This window comes from Trichechus manatus, unplaced genomic scaffold (assembly GCF_000243295.1).
Source record: "Trichechus manatus latirostris isolate Lorelei unplaced genomic scaffold, TriManLat1.0 scaffold00006, whole genome shotgun sequence".
NCBI lineage: Eukaryota > Metazoa > Chordata > Mammalia > Sirenia > Trichechidae > Trichechus > Trichechus manatus.
Genome location: NW_004443942.1, coordinates 18,790,163 through 18,801,680, shown reverse-complemented (window position 1 = coordinate 18,801,680; position 11,518 = coordinate 18,790,163). Strand labels below are relative to the sequence as shown.

Here is an 11,518-nt window from a genome sequence, read left to right as displayed (position 1 = left end):
CCAAGAGAGGGTGAGCTGTACAGGGTCACAGAGCCACGGACTAGAAGTTCAGATTTCCGGCCTTTTCTACGCGGGGCCAAGAATTCCAAGAGGGTAGGATAAAGCTCGAATCCCGAGGCAGCGAGTCAGTGTCAGAAAACAGACTTTCCTCGATCTTGGGATGCCCGGGATACTCGAAAAGCTCGCGAATTCTGACTGGGAAGCGACAGACACCATCCCCAGAACCCGGCGGACTGGTACCCTCAGCCGCACCTCCCGCTCTCGCGATACTGGCCACCCCTCGTCCTCCGGGCGAGGCCCCGCCCAACACCGAAGCCCCCCCTGTCGTCATTTCCTGTGGGTTTGCGGGCAAAAGGAGAAGATGGCGGCGGTGGGGGAACCTGTGCGGCTGGAGAGGGGTGAGTGCTGCCGAGGCCGGACCGGGTTGGCGGAGGGGGTGACAATGTGCCGTGTCGCCGGAGGGGAGGAGGGGCGGCCCAGGCTCCGACACCCGGAGCCTGGGCCGTCCTTCGCGATGGCGCCGGCGACCGCCGACGTCGCTGCGCCGGGACCCAGGGAGGGCGCTTGTGGTCTCTTGATTGATACCCAGACCCCGCCTCTGCTCGCACCGATTCTTCCGAGGCGTAGCACAGGCACAATCTGCCTTCTGGGTTCGCGGACACACACCGGTTGTCTGGGTGGACATAGCAGACGTGGCGTCAGAGACGTGTAAACCGGAGAAGGAGACATCACACATCACTTACAGCTTTCGTTTTGTAGCTCTCACGCAGTGTCTGTATATATCCGCGTACAAACCCAGTTTCTTCGCCTTCATTCGCATAGCCCACGCTTTCCGGACGCATAGTTCATTCTCAGAACCCTATTTATTTACATACACAAATTCTATCATTATTTTCAGCACCTCACTTGAGGTGGGGTATTTCCTGCCTTCAGTGCCCCCCCCCCCCCAGTATGGTGTAGGTGTTTTACTTACTTGGTCTTGGGAAGGAGGTTGCATAACTTGGTTACCTAGGCGGAATAGTGGTGGACTGTAAGTACTTGGGATTGCTATCTTATTCCTTCTATACAAACCCTACAGTTGCTAGCAGCGATTGGTTGCTTGCCTTTTAGGGAAGATGTCAAGGAAAATAGAATCTGTTCTGCTGAGCGAAAAGATTGTTGAAAATCCCTGACTGTACCTCTACCAGTGTCCTGCTACAGATTTTCAGCATTCCAAACCTTTTATTTCAAACAGTTCCACGTATGCTTTTGACACACCAGTGTTAGAAGTCATTGATAAGAGTTAAGAAGTACAGAACAACAATTTGAGTACTAGTAGTAAACAAAGTAGGTCGCTAGGTGGCCCAAACGGGTTGCACTGGACTACTAACCTGATGGCTGTCGACTGGAACCCACCTGCTGGCAATGCAGGAGAAAGGCCTGGTGATCTACTGTAAAGGTTACAACCAAGAAAACCCTGTGGAGCAGTTTTACTCTGTTACACATGCTGTAGGTCCAGGAGTCTGAATTGGGTGGATGGCACCAGCTTAATGAGGATGTATGTAGTTTGAAATTATGTTGCAAATATTCACATCTTGCAGTTATAGTTTGAATACTAAGTAACTTCTCCTCTAAGAAGGGAATACATTTTTAGAATTATTGTACTTACGGAAACCTCTTTCATCATACTTTCACACAAACAAATGCACACTTACCATTGTTAATTTGTTACTTACGGTTCTTAGTTTGGAAGCCTCTTTTTAAGTGAAATTGTTTCTCTTCAGCCCACAAGACCATTAATTAAAGCATTATTTTTCACAGAGAGTAACTACTCTGGGAAGATTTGCTAAGTTGGGCCTAAGACTGACATCTTCCTCCTGAGTACAGTGGCACTGTGCTTTGTAGCTGGGAACAAATCTGTTTGGTGTTAACAGGAGTAGGTGTTTTTTTTCGAAAGCTAGTTGTAGGATTCTGACACTTTGACGGTCTTTTGTATTTTTAACTGCAGCACAGAATAATACAGAACTTCACATCTGACATTTAGTTTTGGTAGTTATGGCTTTGTTTTGTTTTGTTTTTCCCCCAGAGGTCCCCCCCTCCCCCCAGTTACTAATTAATAGGATGAATTACTAGTGGTAGCCATTTAGCAGCATAAGAAAGTCAGGTTAACATCAATTCTGATTCTGGTTTAGAATTCTTATTAACAGACTTTATTAACAAACAGTTCCATGCATTTTACAGTGTAAAATTGATATGCCTGATCAAGATCCTCAGTGCCTTCTAAATCATGCAAACGTGGTTCATTGGAACACATTTAATCACATATTAGGTACAGTGTAGATTCAGTAAAGAATATTCCACTTTTGCAGTTTTTTTTTGTTAAATTGGAAATTTTTATGTGGCTTATGTATGGTAACTTTATAAACCAAAATAATTGATGAACCAGCAATCCCATTCATCAGCCATCCTGGTGGTAGAAAATCATAGTGGAGATTTGTTTGTTTCCACTGCAATTGATTAACATCATTTTCAGCTTTTATTTACCAACAATCACGAAGATGGCACAGGACAGGGCAACCTTTTGTTCTGTATATATAAGGTTGCCAAGAGTCGGAGCCATCTCGACAGCAGCTAATAACAACGTTTTTATTACCTGAAATTGAAAAATCTGCTTTTTTCTTCATTACATTTATTCCTAATTTTCTAGCTGTAAACATAAATGGCATATTAATTCCATAAAGAAAATTTTCTAGTCCTTCAGTATAACTTGAAATTCAGAACTTCCTCCATCTAAGTCAAAAAGAGACACAGTAATAATAGAATAATAGGTATTATAGCCCCCGGAGTAAAAAAAAACAAGAAAAAAGAAATAGAGATAGTCATTAACACTGTTATAACATGACTCTGAAATTTCATACTTATGAAATTTCATAATTCAGAAAACATATTTGAACACTTACCTTTACACTTCCCATTGAGAATTGTCTAGCATGCTTAATATATTTTTATAAATATACACGACCCCTTAATATTTTTTATGATTAATTGATGCCAGTATAACATTGATGCTTGCAACATGCCAGGCCCTGTTCCATATATTGTTTGGTTCAGTTGTCAAGTAGTTTATGGGGAAGATACCATTATTTCCATTTTACAGTGGTGGCAACTGAGACATCAAAAAAAAAAAAAATTGCCGTCGAGTTGATTCCAACTCATAGCAACCCTATAGGACAGAGTAGAACTGCCCCATAGGGTTTCCAAGCTGTCATGTTTACAGAAGCAGACTGCCACGTCTTTCTCCCATGGAGCAGCTGGTAGGTTTGAACCACCTGCCTTTCAGTTTGCAGTTGATCACTTTAACCACTCTGCTACCAGGCCCCTTAGCTGAGACATGGGGAGGTTAAATAACTTGCCCAGTATCACACAACTATTTTTGAAACCAGATTGACAGAATTAATTGTTTTTATTTTTCTATTTTGGAAACACATGTATTGAATTGATCTTTTCTTGATTAAAACACCATGTTAATGATCTAAAGTTGAAAATAGACCAGTTAATTTTATTCGTTTGTAGTATTGTTTCAAATATGCCTCTGCCACTAACAGTTCATATCTACATATGTATCTGTTTCTCTTTGAGAAAAGAACAATGATTTCACTAGCACACAGTGTTTTGTACTGTTCAGTGCTTTGGTTACTAATAATGATAATTAGATAAATTTTTATTGACAACATAGTTAACTGATAATGCTGTCAGCTTTTCTGAAGCAGTACATTGTTCATACGTCTATCACATTTCAACCTCAGTCCTTTCCTATGACATATGTAGTATTTTCTTTTCAATTTTTCTGCGTCTCTCAAGGATGTTACTTTCCAGATTTTATACTTGTATGACATTCTGTGGGCAAAATATTGAACGGTGCAGGAAGCATCAAGAGAAGATGGAAAGAATACACAGTGACTGGACCCAAAACAATTGGTCGACGTTCAGCCATTTCAGGAGGTAACATATGATCAAGAACCGATGATGCTTAAGGAAGAAGTCTAAGCTGCACTGAAGGCATTGGCAAAAAACAAGGCTTCAAGTTGACAGGATGCCAATTGTGGTGTTTCAGCAAACGGATGCAATGTTGGAAGCACTCACTTGTCTATGCCAAGAAATTTGGAAGACAGCTACCTAGCCAACCAACTGGAAATGATCCATATTTATGCCCATTCCAAAGAAAGGTGATCCAGCAGAATGCGGAAATTATTGAACAATACCATTAACATTACACGCAAGTATAATTTTGCTGAAGATAATTCACAAATGATTACAGCAGCACATCGAGAGGGGACTGCCAGAAATTCAGGGCAAATTCAGAAGAGGATGTGGAATAAGGGATATCATTGCTGATGTCAGATGGCTCTTGGTTGAAAGCAGAGAATACTAGAAAGATGTTTACCTGTGTTTTATTGACTATGCAAAGGCATTCAACTGTGTGGATCCATAACAAATTATGGATAACATTGTGAAGTATGGGAATTCCAGAACACTTGATTGTGCTTATGCAGAACCTGAACATAGTCCAAGAGGCAGTTGTTCAGACATAACAAGGGGCTACTGTGTGGTTTAAATCAGGAAGGGTATGCATCAGGGTTGTATCCTTTCACCATGGTTATTCAGTCCGTATGCAGTCCTCACAACTGGACCAATAAGCGACATCATGATAAACGGAGAAAATATTGAAGCTGTCGAGGATTTCATTTTAGCTGGATCCATGGTCAATGCCCATGGAAGCAGCAATCAAGAAATCAAATGACTTATTGCATTGGGCAGATCTGCTGCAAAAGACCTCTTTAACATGTTAAAAAGCAAAGATATCACCTTGAGGACTAAGGTACACCTGACCTGAGCCATGGTGTTTTCAGTGGCCTCATATGCATGTGAAAGCTGGACAGTGAATAAGGAAGACCAAAGAATTGATGTATTTGAATTATGGTGTTGGAGGAATTATTGAATATACCATGGAGTGCCAGAAAAATTAACAAATCTGTCTTGGAAGAAGTACAGCCAGAATGCTCCTTAGAAGCGAAAATGGCGACACTTGGTCTCATGTACTTTGGACATGTTGTCGGGGGGACAATTCCCTGGAGAAGGACATCATGCTTGGTAAAGTAGAGACCAGAAAAGAGGAAGACCCGCAACAAAATGGACTGACACAGTGGCTGCAGCAGTGGCCTCAAACATAGCAATGATGTGAGGATGGTGCAGCGCTGGGCGGTTTCGTTCTGTTGTGCATAGAGTCGCGATGAGATGGAACTGACTTGATGGCATCTAACAACAACAACAACAACATGACATCCGTATTTCTTCCTAATCTACTGTAAAATTTAGCATTCTCCTCAGTTTGTACTTGCCTACCCTGCGTGTACACACACACATAACCTTCTTGTCCCCATACACATACACACATGCCCACACTCTTACACTTTTTTGTCTGTCTTCTATATATTTCTTGTTACTCCTCGAGTAATGAATCCTAACCACTTCACTGTTACATAGGCATTTAGAGACTCCTCAGAGAAATTAATCTATCAATGTGTGTATGTTTAACTCTAGATATTTGTAGAGCAATTGAATTGTTGGAAAAACTCCAAAGGAGTGGAGAGGTACCACCACAGAAACTTCAGGCTTTACAAAGAGTTCTTCAGAGTGAGTTCTGCAATGCTGTAAGAGAGGTGAGTAAACCAGATTAAAATTTACTAAAAACTTGAGCCGATTAGGTAAAATAATACTCTGAAATTTGGATTCAGAATTTTTTAAGGAAATAAAATAATGTTTAGAAAAATGTTAGAACTTGCCTCTCTCATTTTTTGAATTTCAAATAGAAAAACCTTTACAAAGATGTGTAACTTTGCTAAAATTTTAACATTCGTTAACCTCAAAAAGACCTCGCAAATAATGGTGTTTTCTGGAATTTAAAATTGTGGTGATAACTTTGGATTTTCAGGTATACGAACATGTCTATGAGACTGTGGACATCAGTAGCAGTCCTGAAGTGAGAGCTAACGCAACTGCAAAGGTAAATTGTTTTCATTTACCAAAAGTGAGGGAATTCTTTGTAAATTAGAAATTTAAAATGTATAAATGCAATTATTAGATTCATAATAGACTTATTGGAAAACTAACACAGTATCTTTCAAACTACACTAAACTTTTCAAGTGCTAAGATAAATAGGACATTTTGAAAATAGATTCCTATAGGAGATTTTATAAAGTTTAGATAATGCATTAAAAATGCACTTACATACAAACATTAATATACATATACAGTACATAATTGTGTTATACCTGGAATTATGCAGATTTTAATCAAAATTCTGAGGTATAAATTATTACCTTTATTTTATTGATAAGGATAACTATGACAAGCAAGATTGGGTTACTTGTCTCAAAACACAAAATTAGTGAATGATGGGGCTGGGATACTCCCTCAGGTTTTTCTTTCTCCAAAGCCTTTGGTCTCTACTTTAGCTCTGCCATTACAGTATAATGCCTGTAGTAGATTACCTCTTCAGAACTGCATGTGGCAGGTGATATGTGCTATTCTGCACCAGTGTTTTCCTCAAATAATTCAGGCATTGACCTCAATGTTCATCGTACGCAATTAGGATAAATATCAGCAGTCGGTGACTTATACTATAATTAGTCATTAGCAAATGATTTTTCACTGGTAGTGTATTAGTTGGAGCCCTGGTGGTGCAATGGTTAAGAGCAATGGCTGTTAACCAAAAGGTCGGCAGTTCGAACCCACCAGCTGCTCCTTGGAAACCGTATAGGGCAGTTCTACTCTGTCCTGTAGGGTCGCTGTGAGTCAGAATTGACTCGACAGCAACGGGTTTGGTTGGTTTTGGTTTAGTGTCTTAGTTAGCTAGTGCTGCTGTTAACACAAGTACCATAGTTGGGTGGCTCTAAAGAACAGGAATTTATTTTCTCATACTTTTGGAGGCTAAAAGTCCAAGTCTGGGTCATGGCCTTGTTGATTTCTTCCTTGTTGGTAGTCTCAGACGTTCCTTGGCGCTTCTCACTTGGCATCCTTTCTTCCCCGGTGTGTACGTGTGTCTGTGTCTGATCTGCTTTTTTATGAGTCAGAAGTGATTAGTTGTAGGACATACCCTACAAAGGTATGGCCCCATTAACATAACAAAGAACCCTATTTCCAAATAAGATTTTATCTATCGGGTTAGGGGTTAAGATGGGCACAGTGTTCATCTGCCCACCACACCTGCTTGCCAGGTGCTGTGCACACAGACTGCACAGCAGTCAAGGCAGTGGATGGGGTAGGAGTGACCTGAAATATCTTAAACCTTCCTATATAATCCCAGGGTATTCTTTCTCATCACCTCTGAAAAACCATTTGTGGGCATCCAAACTTCAAAAACATGTGCCTCTTAAGTAGTTTTTAATCTATAGGAAGGTCCAACACCTCTACAACAAAAAGACAATCCAATTAAAAAATAGACAAAGAACATGAACAGACACTTCACCAAAGAAGACGTTCGGGCAGCTAACAGACTGACGAGGAAATGCTCCCAGTCACTAGGCATTAGAGAAATGCAAATCAAAACTACAGTGAGATACCATCTCACCCCCACATTACTGGCACAATCAAAAAAACAAAATAACAAATGTTGAAGAGGCTGTGGGGAGATTGGAACTCTTATGCACTGCTGCTGAGAATGTAAAACGATACAACCATTTTGGAAAATGATATGGTGCTTCCTTTAAAAGCTAGAACTTGAAATACCATATGATCTAGGAATCACACTCCTAGGAATATATTCTAGAACAATAACAGCTGTCACACAAATAGACCTATGCACACCCATGTTCATTGCAGCACTGTTCACAGTAGCAAAAAGATGGGAACAACCTAAGTGCCCATCAACAGATGAACAGGTAAATAAATTATGGTACATACACACAATGGAATACTGCACAATGATAAAGAACAATGATGAATCTGTGAAACATCTCACAACATGGATGAATCTGGAGGATGTTATGCTGAGTGAAATAAGTCAATTACAAAGGGACAAATATTGTATGAGACCACTACTGTAAAAACTCATGAAAAGGTTTACACCCAGAAAGAATCTTTGATGGTTACGAGGGAGGGGAGGGGTGAGGAGGGAAAAACACTAACTAGACAAAAGATAAGTGGTAACTTTGCTGAAGGGTAGGTAAGACAGTACACAACTTGACCAAGGGAAAGTCATAGAAGATTCATAGACATATCCAAACTCCCTGAGGGACCGAGTTAACATGGGCTGGGGGCTGGGAACCAAGATTGCTGGGGACATCCAGCTCAATTTGCATGACATAGTTTCTGAAGAAAATGTTCTACATCCTACTTTGATGAGCAGATTCTGGGGTCTTAAAAACTTTTAAGCAGCCATCTAAGATACATCTACTGATCCCACCCCGTCTGGAGCAAGAGAGAATGAAGAAGACCAAAGACAAAAGGGAAAGATTAGTCCAAAGGACTAGTGGACCACAGCTACCACAGCTTACACCAGACTGAGTCCAACACAACTAGATGGTGCCCAGCTACCACCACCAACTGCTCTGACAGAGATCACAATAGAGGGTCCCCGGACAGAGTGGGAAAAAAATGTAGAACAAAATTCAAACTCAAAAAAAGGACCAGACTTACTGGTCCGACAGAGACTGGAGAAACCCAGAGAGTATAGCCCCTGGACACTCTTTTAACTCAGTACTGAAGTCACTCCTGAGGTTCACCCTTTGCCAAAGATTAGACAGAAATGTAAAATAAACAGTAACACATGTAGTTCTACCCTATATATGAGGCTAAATGGGCACAGCAGCCCAGGAGCAAGGACAAGAAGGCAAGAGGGGACAGGAAAGCTGGATGAATGGAAATGGGGAACCCAAGGTCAAGAAAGGGAGAGGGTTGGCAACCAATGTCACAAAACCATATGTGTATTAATTGTTTAATGAGAAGCTAATTTGGTTTGTACATTTTCACCTAAAGCACAATTTTTTTTAAAAAAAGTAGGTCTAAAAGCGACAAGAAGAGCTGAAGTAAACAGTTCGTATTTTTAAATATGTAAGATTTTCTTTCAGGCTACTGTCGCTGCATTTGCCGCCAGTGAAGGACATTCTCATCCTCGAGTTGTTGAGCTGCCAAAAACAGAAGAGGGCCTTGGATTCAATATTATGGGAGGCAAGGAACAAAACTCTCCAATCTATATATCTCGAATAATTCCAGGTGGAATTGCTGATAGACATGGGGGCCTCAAACGAGGAGATCAGCTCCTTTCTGTTAATGGAGTGGTAAGGATGTGTTTTATTTCTATTTGTAGTAATGTGTTGTGACCACTTGGGGGTGTATTTGAGATACAGAAACAGAAGATATTGATTTGGGGTGGTGGGGGGGAACCAAAGAAACTTTGTAGTTTAGAAGTCCCCTGGGTGAATCCTGGGCGGTATTATCTCTTTTAAAGAACTTATAAAGTGTTTTTTGCTTCTTTCCAATCTAAATTAGCAATGTTTAGTGTGACTCTTATGAAGTAATTAACTCTTTAGTAGTTAAGGCAGTACATTAAAGTAGAAATCTACCCTCATTTTAGCCTTATAAAAATGGCAGTTGCTTGATTTACTTCTGACTTAGTGAAATAATAGGGCATGTAGATTGATAGGCACATTATTTGGAACATATAAACCAGTACCTAGACTATACGCAGAGTATGATTTAGCAGAGGATTTCACACTAATTAAGATGATAAGGCCGAGTTTAGTTTAGTTTTATGGTATGGAAATAATACAACGTTAAAACATTTTATTTATATACATTTTAAACATTTTTACATCTTGGGTTACTTACAAAACCTAGATATTAATTACATTGCATGTGTTTTTTTCCTAGAGCGTTGAAGGAGAACATCACGAAAAAGCTGTAGAACTGCTGAAAGCAGCTCAGGGGAAGGTTAAATTAGTAGTACGATATACGCCCAAAGTCTTAGAAGAAATGGAGTCACGCTTTGAAAAAATGAGATCAGCAAAACGCAGGCAACAGACCTAATGCAGTTCACAACTTTATAGTCCACTTTGCTTTTAGCTAGAGAAGTTTTGCTTGTGACCTACTGATGGCCGCAATGCCAATGATTGTAAAAAAACAAACAAAAACTTCCCATGAATACTCCTTGCCATTTTATAAATGCCTATTTTAACATCATTTATGGTTCCAGAGATGCATACACTTTTTTCTGACAACAAAAAGTAAAAGGTGATGAGGGCAGTTCTGTCCTGCTGTTTTTACAGGCCTTTTTCAAGTGCAGATTTTGTCATAAAGTTGTTATAGATTTTTAAAAATGCTTTTTTAATATTAAAACGTACTTTTAACATTCTTAATCTGTTTTTAAAAAAAGCTTTCTTCATTTGGCTGCTTATTTAAAAATAACAGTTCTCCAATTCTTTTTTGGCTTACTCTATTTTTTTTACCTGTGAAATTTCTTTAGGGTTTTCTAAGAAGTTAGACATCAAGTCTCAGCTACAGCAGTTCATTACACTGTCAGTGTTAACATCACTACTGCGTTTTGTACTTTTGAACACACACGTAATACAGTAATCAGTGGTAAATCATAACTCGGCATAGTGGAAGTTTTTTACTTTTATTTAAACATAATGTATAATGAATATTCATTGATACTGATTTGTAAAAGTTTTTAAACACTGACAATCATTGCTAAAATATGTATTCTTTCATAATATTAGAGCAGTGAGGTAAGAGGATGTAATTTGGTTGGTAGCATCCCTGATTACATCCCTTTCTATTTATATTCAGTAATATATCATAAATTACAAATGCATAAGCAAGTTCAAATTTCATTTTTTGCAAATTTGTTTAATACTATTCATTTTTATTTAGAGTGCTTATATTTTGGTCCTTTTGTCCTAGAGAGGAGCCAGTTTTAGTCTTCAAGAGCAGTAGTGAAAGCAAAGAAGAAAAAGTAATTCTTCTAACCTCAACTAGCCTCAAGAGTTACACACTTTAACTAGCTCAATTTAAATGATTGATTTTAAAGAAGAGGAAAGAAGGCTGTATTTAAAATGTATAGAAATTATGAGATGATATATTCATAAGAATCTGCAGACTCCTTGTCAAAATGAGTAGGAACTTACTCATGTTAAAATGATTGGGTTTAGAAATGCAAACTTTGTTTATGATTCAAATATAATGCTGAGAATTTTGAGAAATTACATTATTTAATTTGTCCACTGGATGTCACTGTTTTTACTGAAAGGCAGCTCTTAATGTATGACTGTGACTGAGGTCTTTTTAAAGGCTGAAATTAAATAGATGAGGTTCATTTTTAGTCAGAAGTTGGGAAAATTTGTACGGTTTTTAAAAATTTTAAGTGATGGATGCTAAAAGGAAGATAATGGTTCGAAATATATAAAGAATTTGGCATAATTATTCAAGACCCTGTGTAAAAAGTGGGCATTTTTTAACATTCCTTCAGGAAGAATAGAA

The 11,518-nt window shown here is 39.1% G+C and overlaps 1 protein-coding gene across 1 annotated transcript; it reads left to right on the top strand.

Moving 5' to 3' along the window:
* The first annotated feature begins 328 nt into the window (after positions 1 to 328).
* LIN7C (lin-7 homolog C, crumbs cell polarity complex component) lies at positions 329 to 11,066 on the top strand. The gene is made up of 5 exons (XM_004369732.2): positions 329 to 398; positions 5,581 to 5,699; positions 5,972 to 6,043; positions 9,109 to 9,318; positions 9,911 to 11,066. The coding sequence occupies exons 1-5, from the start codon at positions 362 to 364 to the stop codon at positions 10,064 to 10,066; spliced, it is 594 nt and encodes a 197-aa protein (XP_004369789.1). The 5' UTR covers positions 329 to 361; the 3' UTR covers positions 10,067 to 11,066.
* The last annotated feature ends 452 nt before the right edge of the window (positions 11,067 to 11,518 follow it).

What these genes read in the sequence shown, in the direction of transcription:
- LIN7C (XM_004369732.2), top strand. Translation starts at nt 362, where the DNA reads ATGGCGGCGGTGGGGGAACCTGTGCGGCTGGAGAGGG. An exon ending in ACCTGTGCGGCTGGAGAGGG is followed by an intron (nt 399 to 5,580) that starts GTGAGTGCTGCC and finishes GTTTAACTCTAG; the next exon opens with ATATTTGTAGAGCAATTGAA. An exon ending in GAGCTAACGCAACTGCAAAG is followed by an intron (nt 6,044 to 9,108) that starts GTAAATTGTTTT and finishes ATTTTCTTTCAG; the next exon opens with GCTACTGTCGCTGCATTTGC.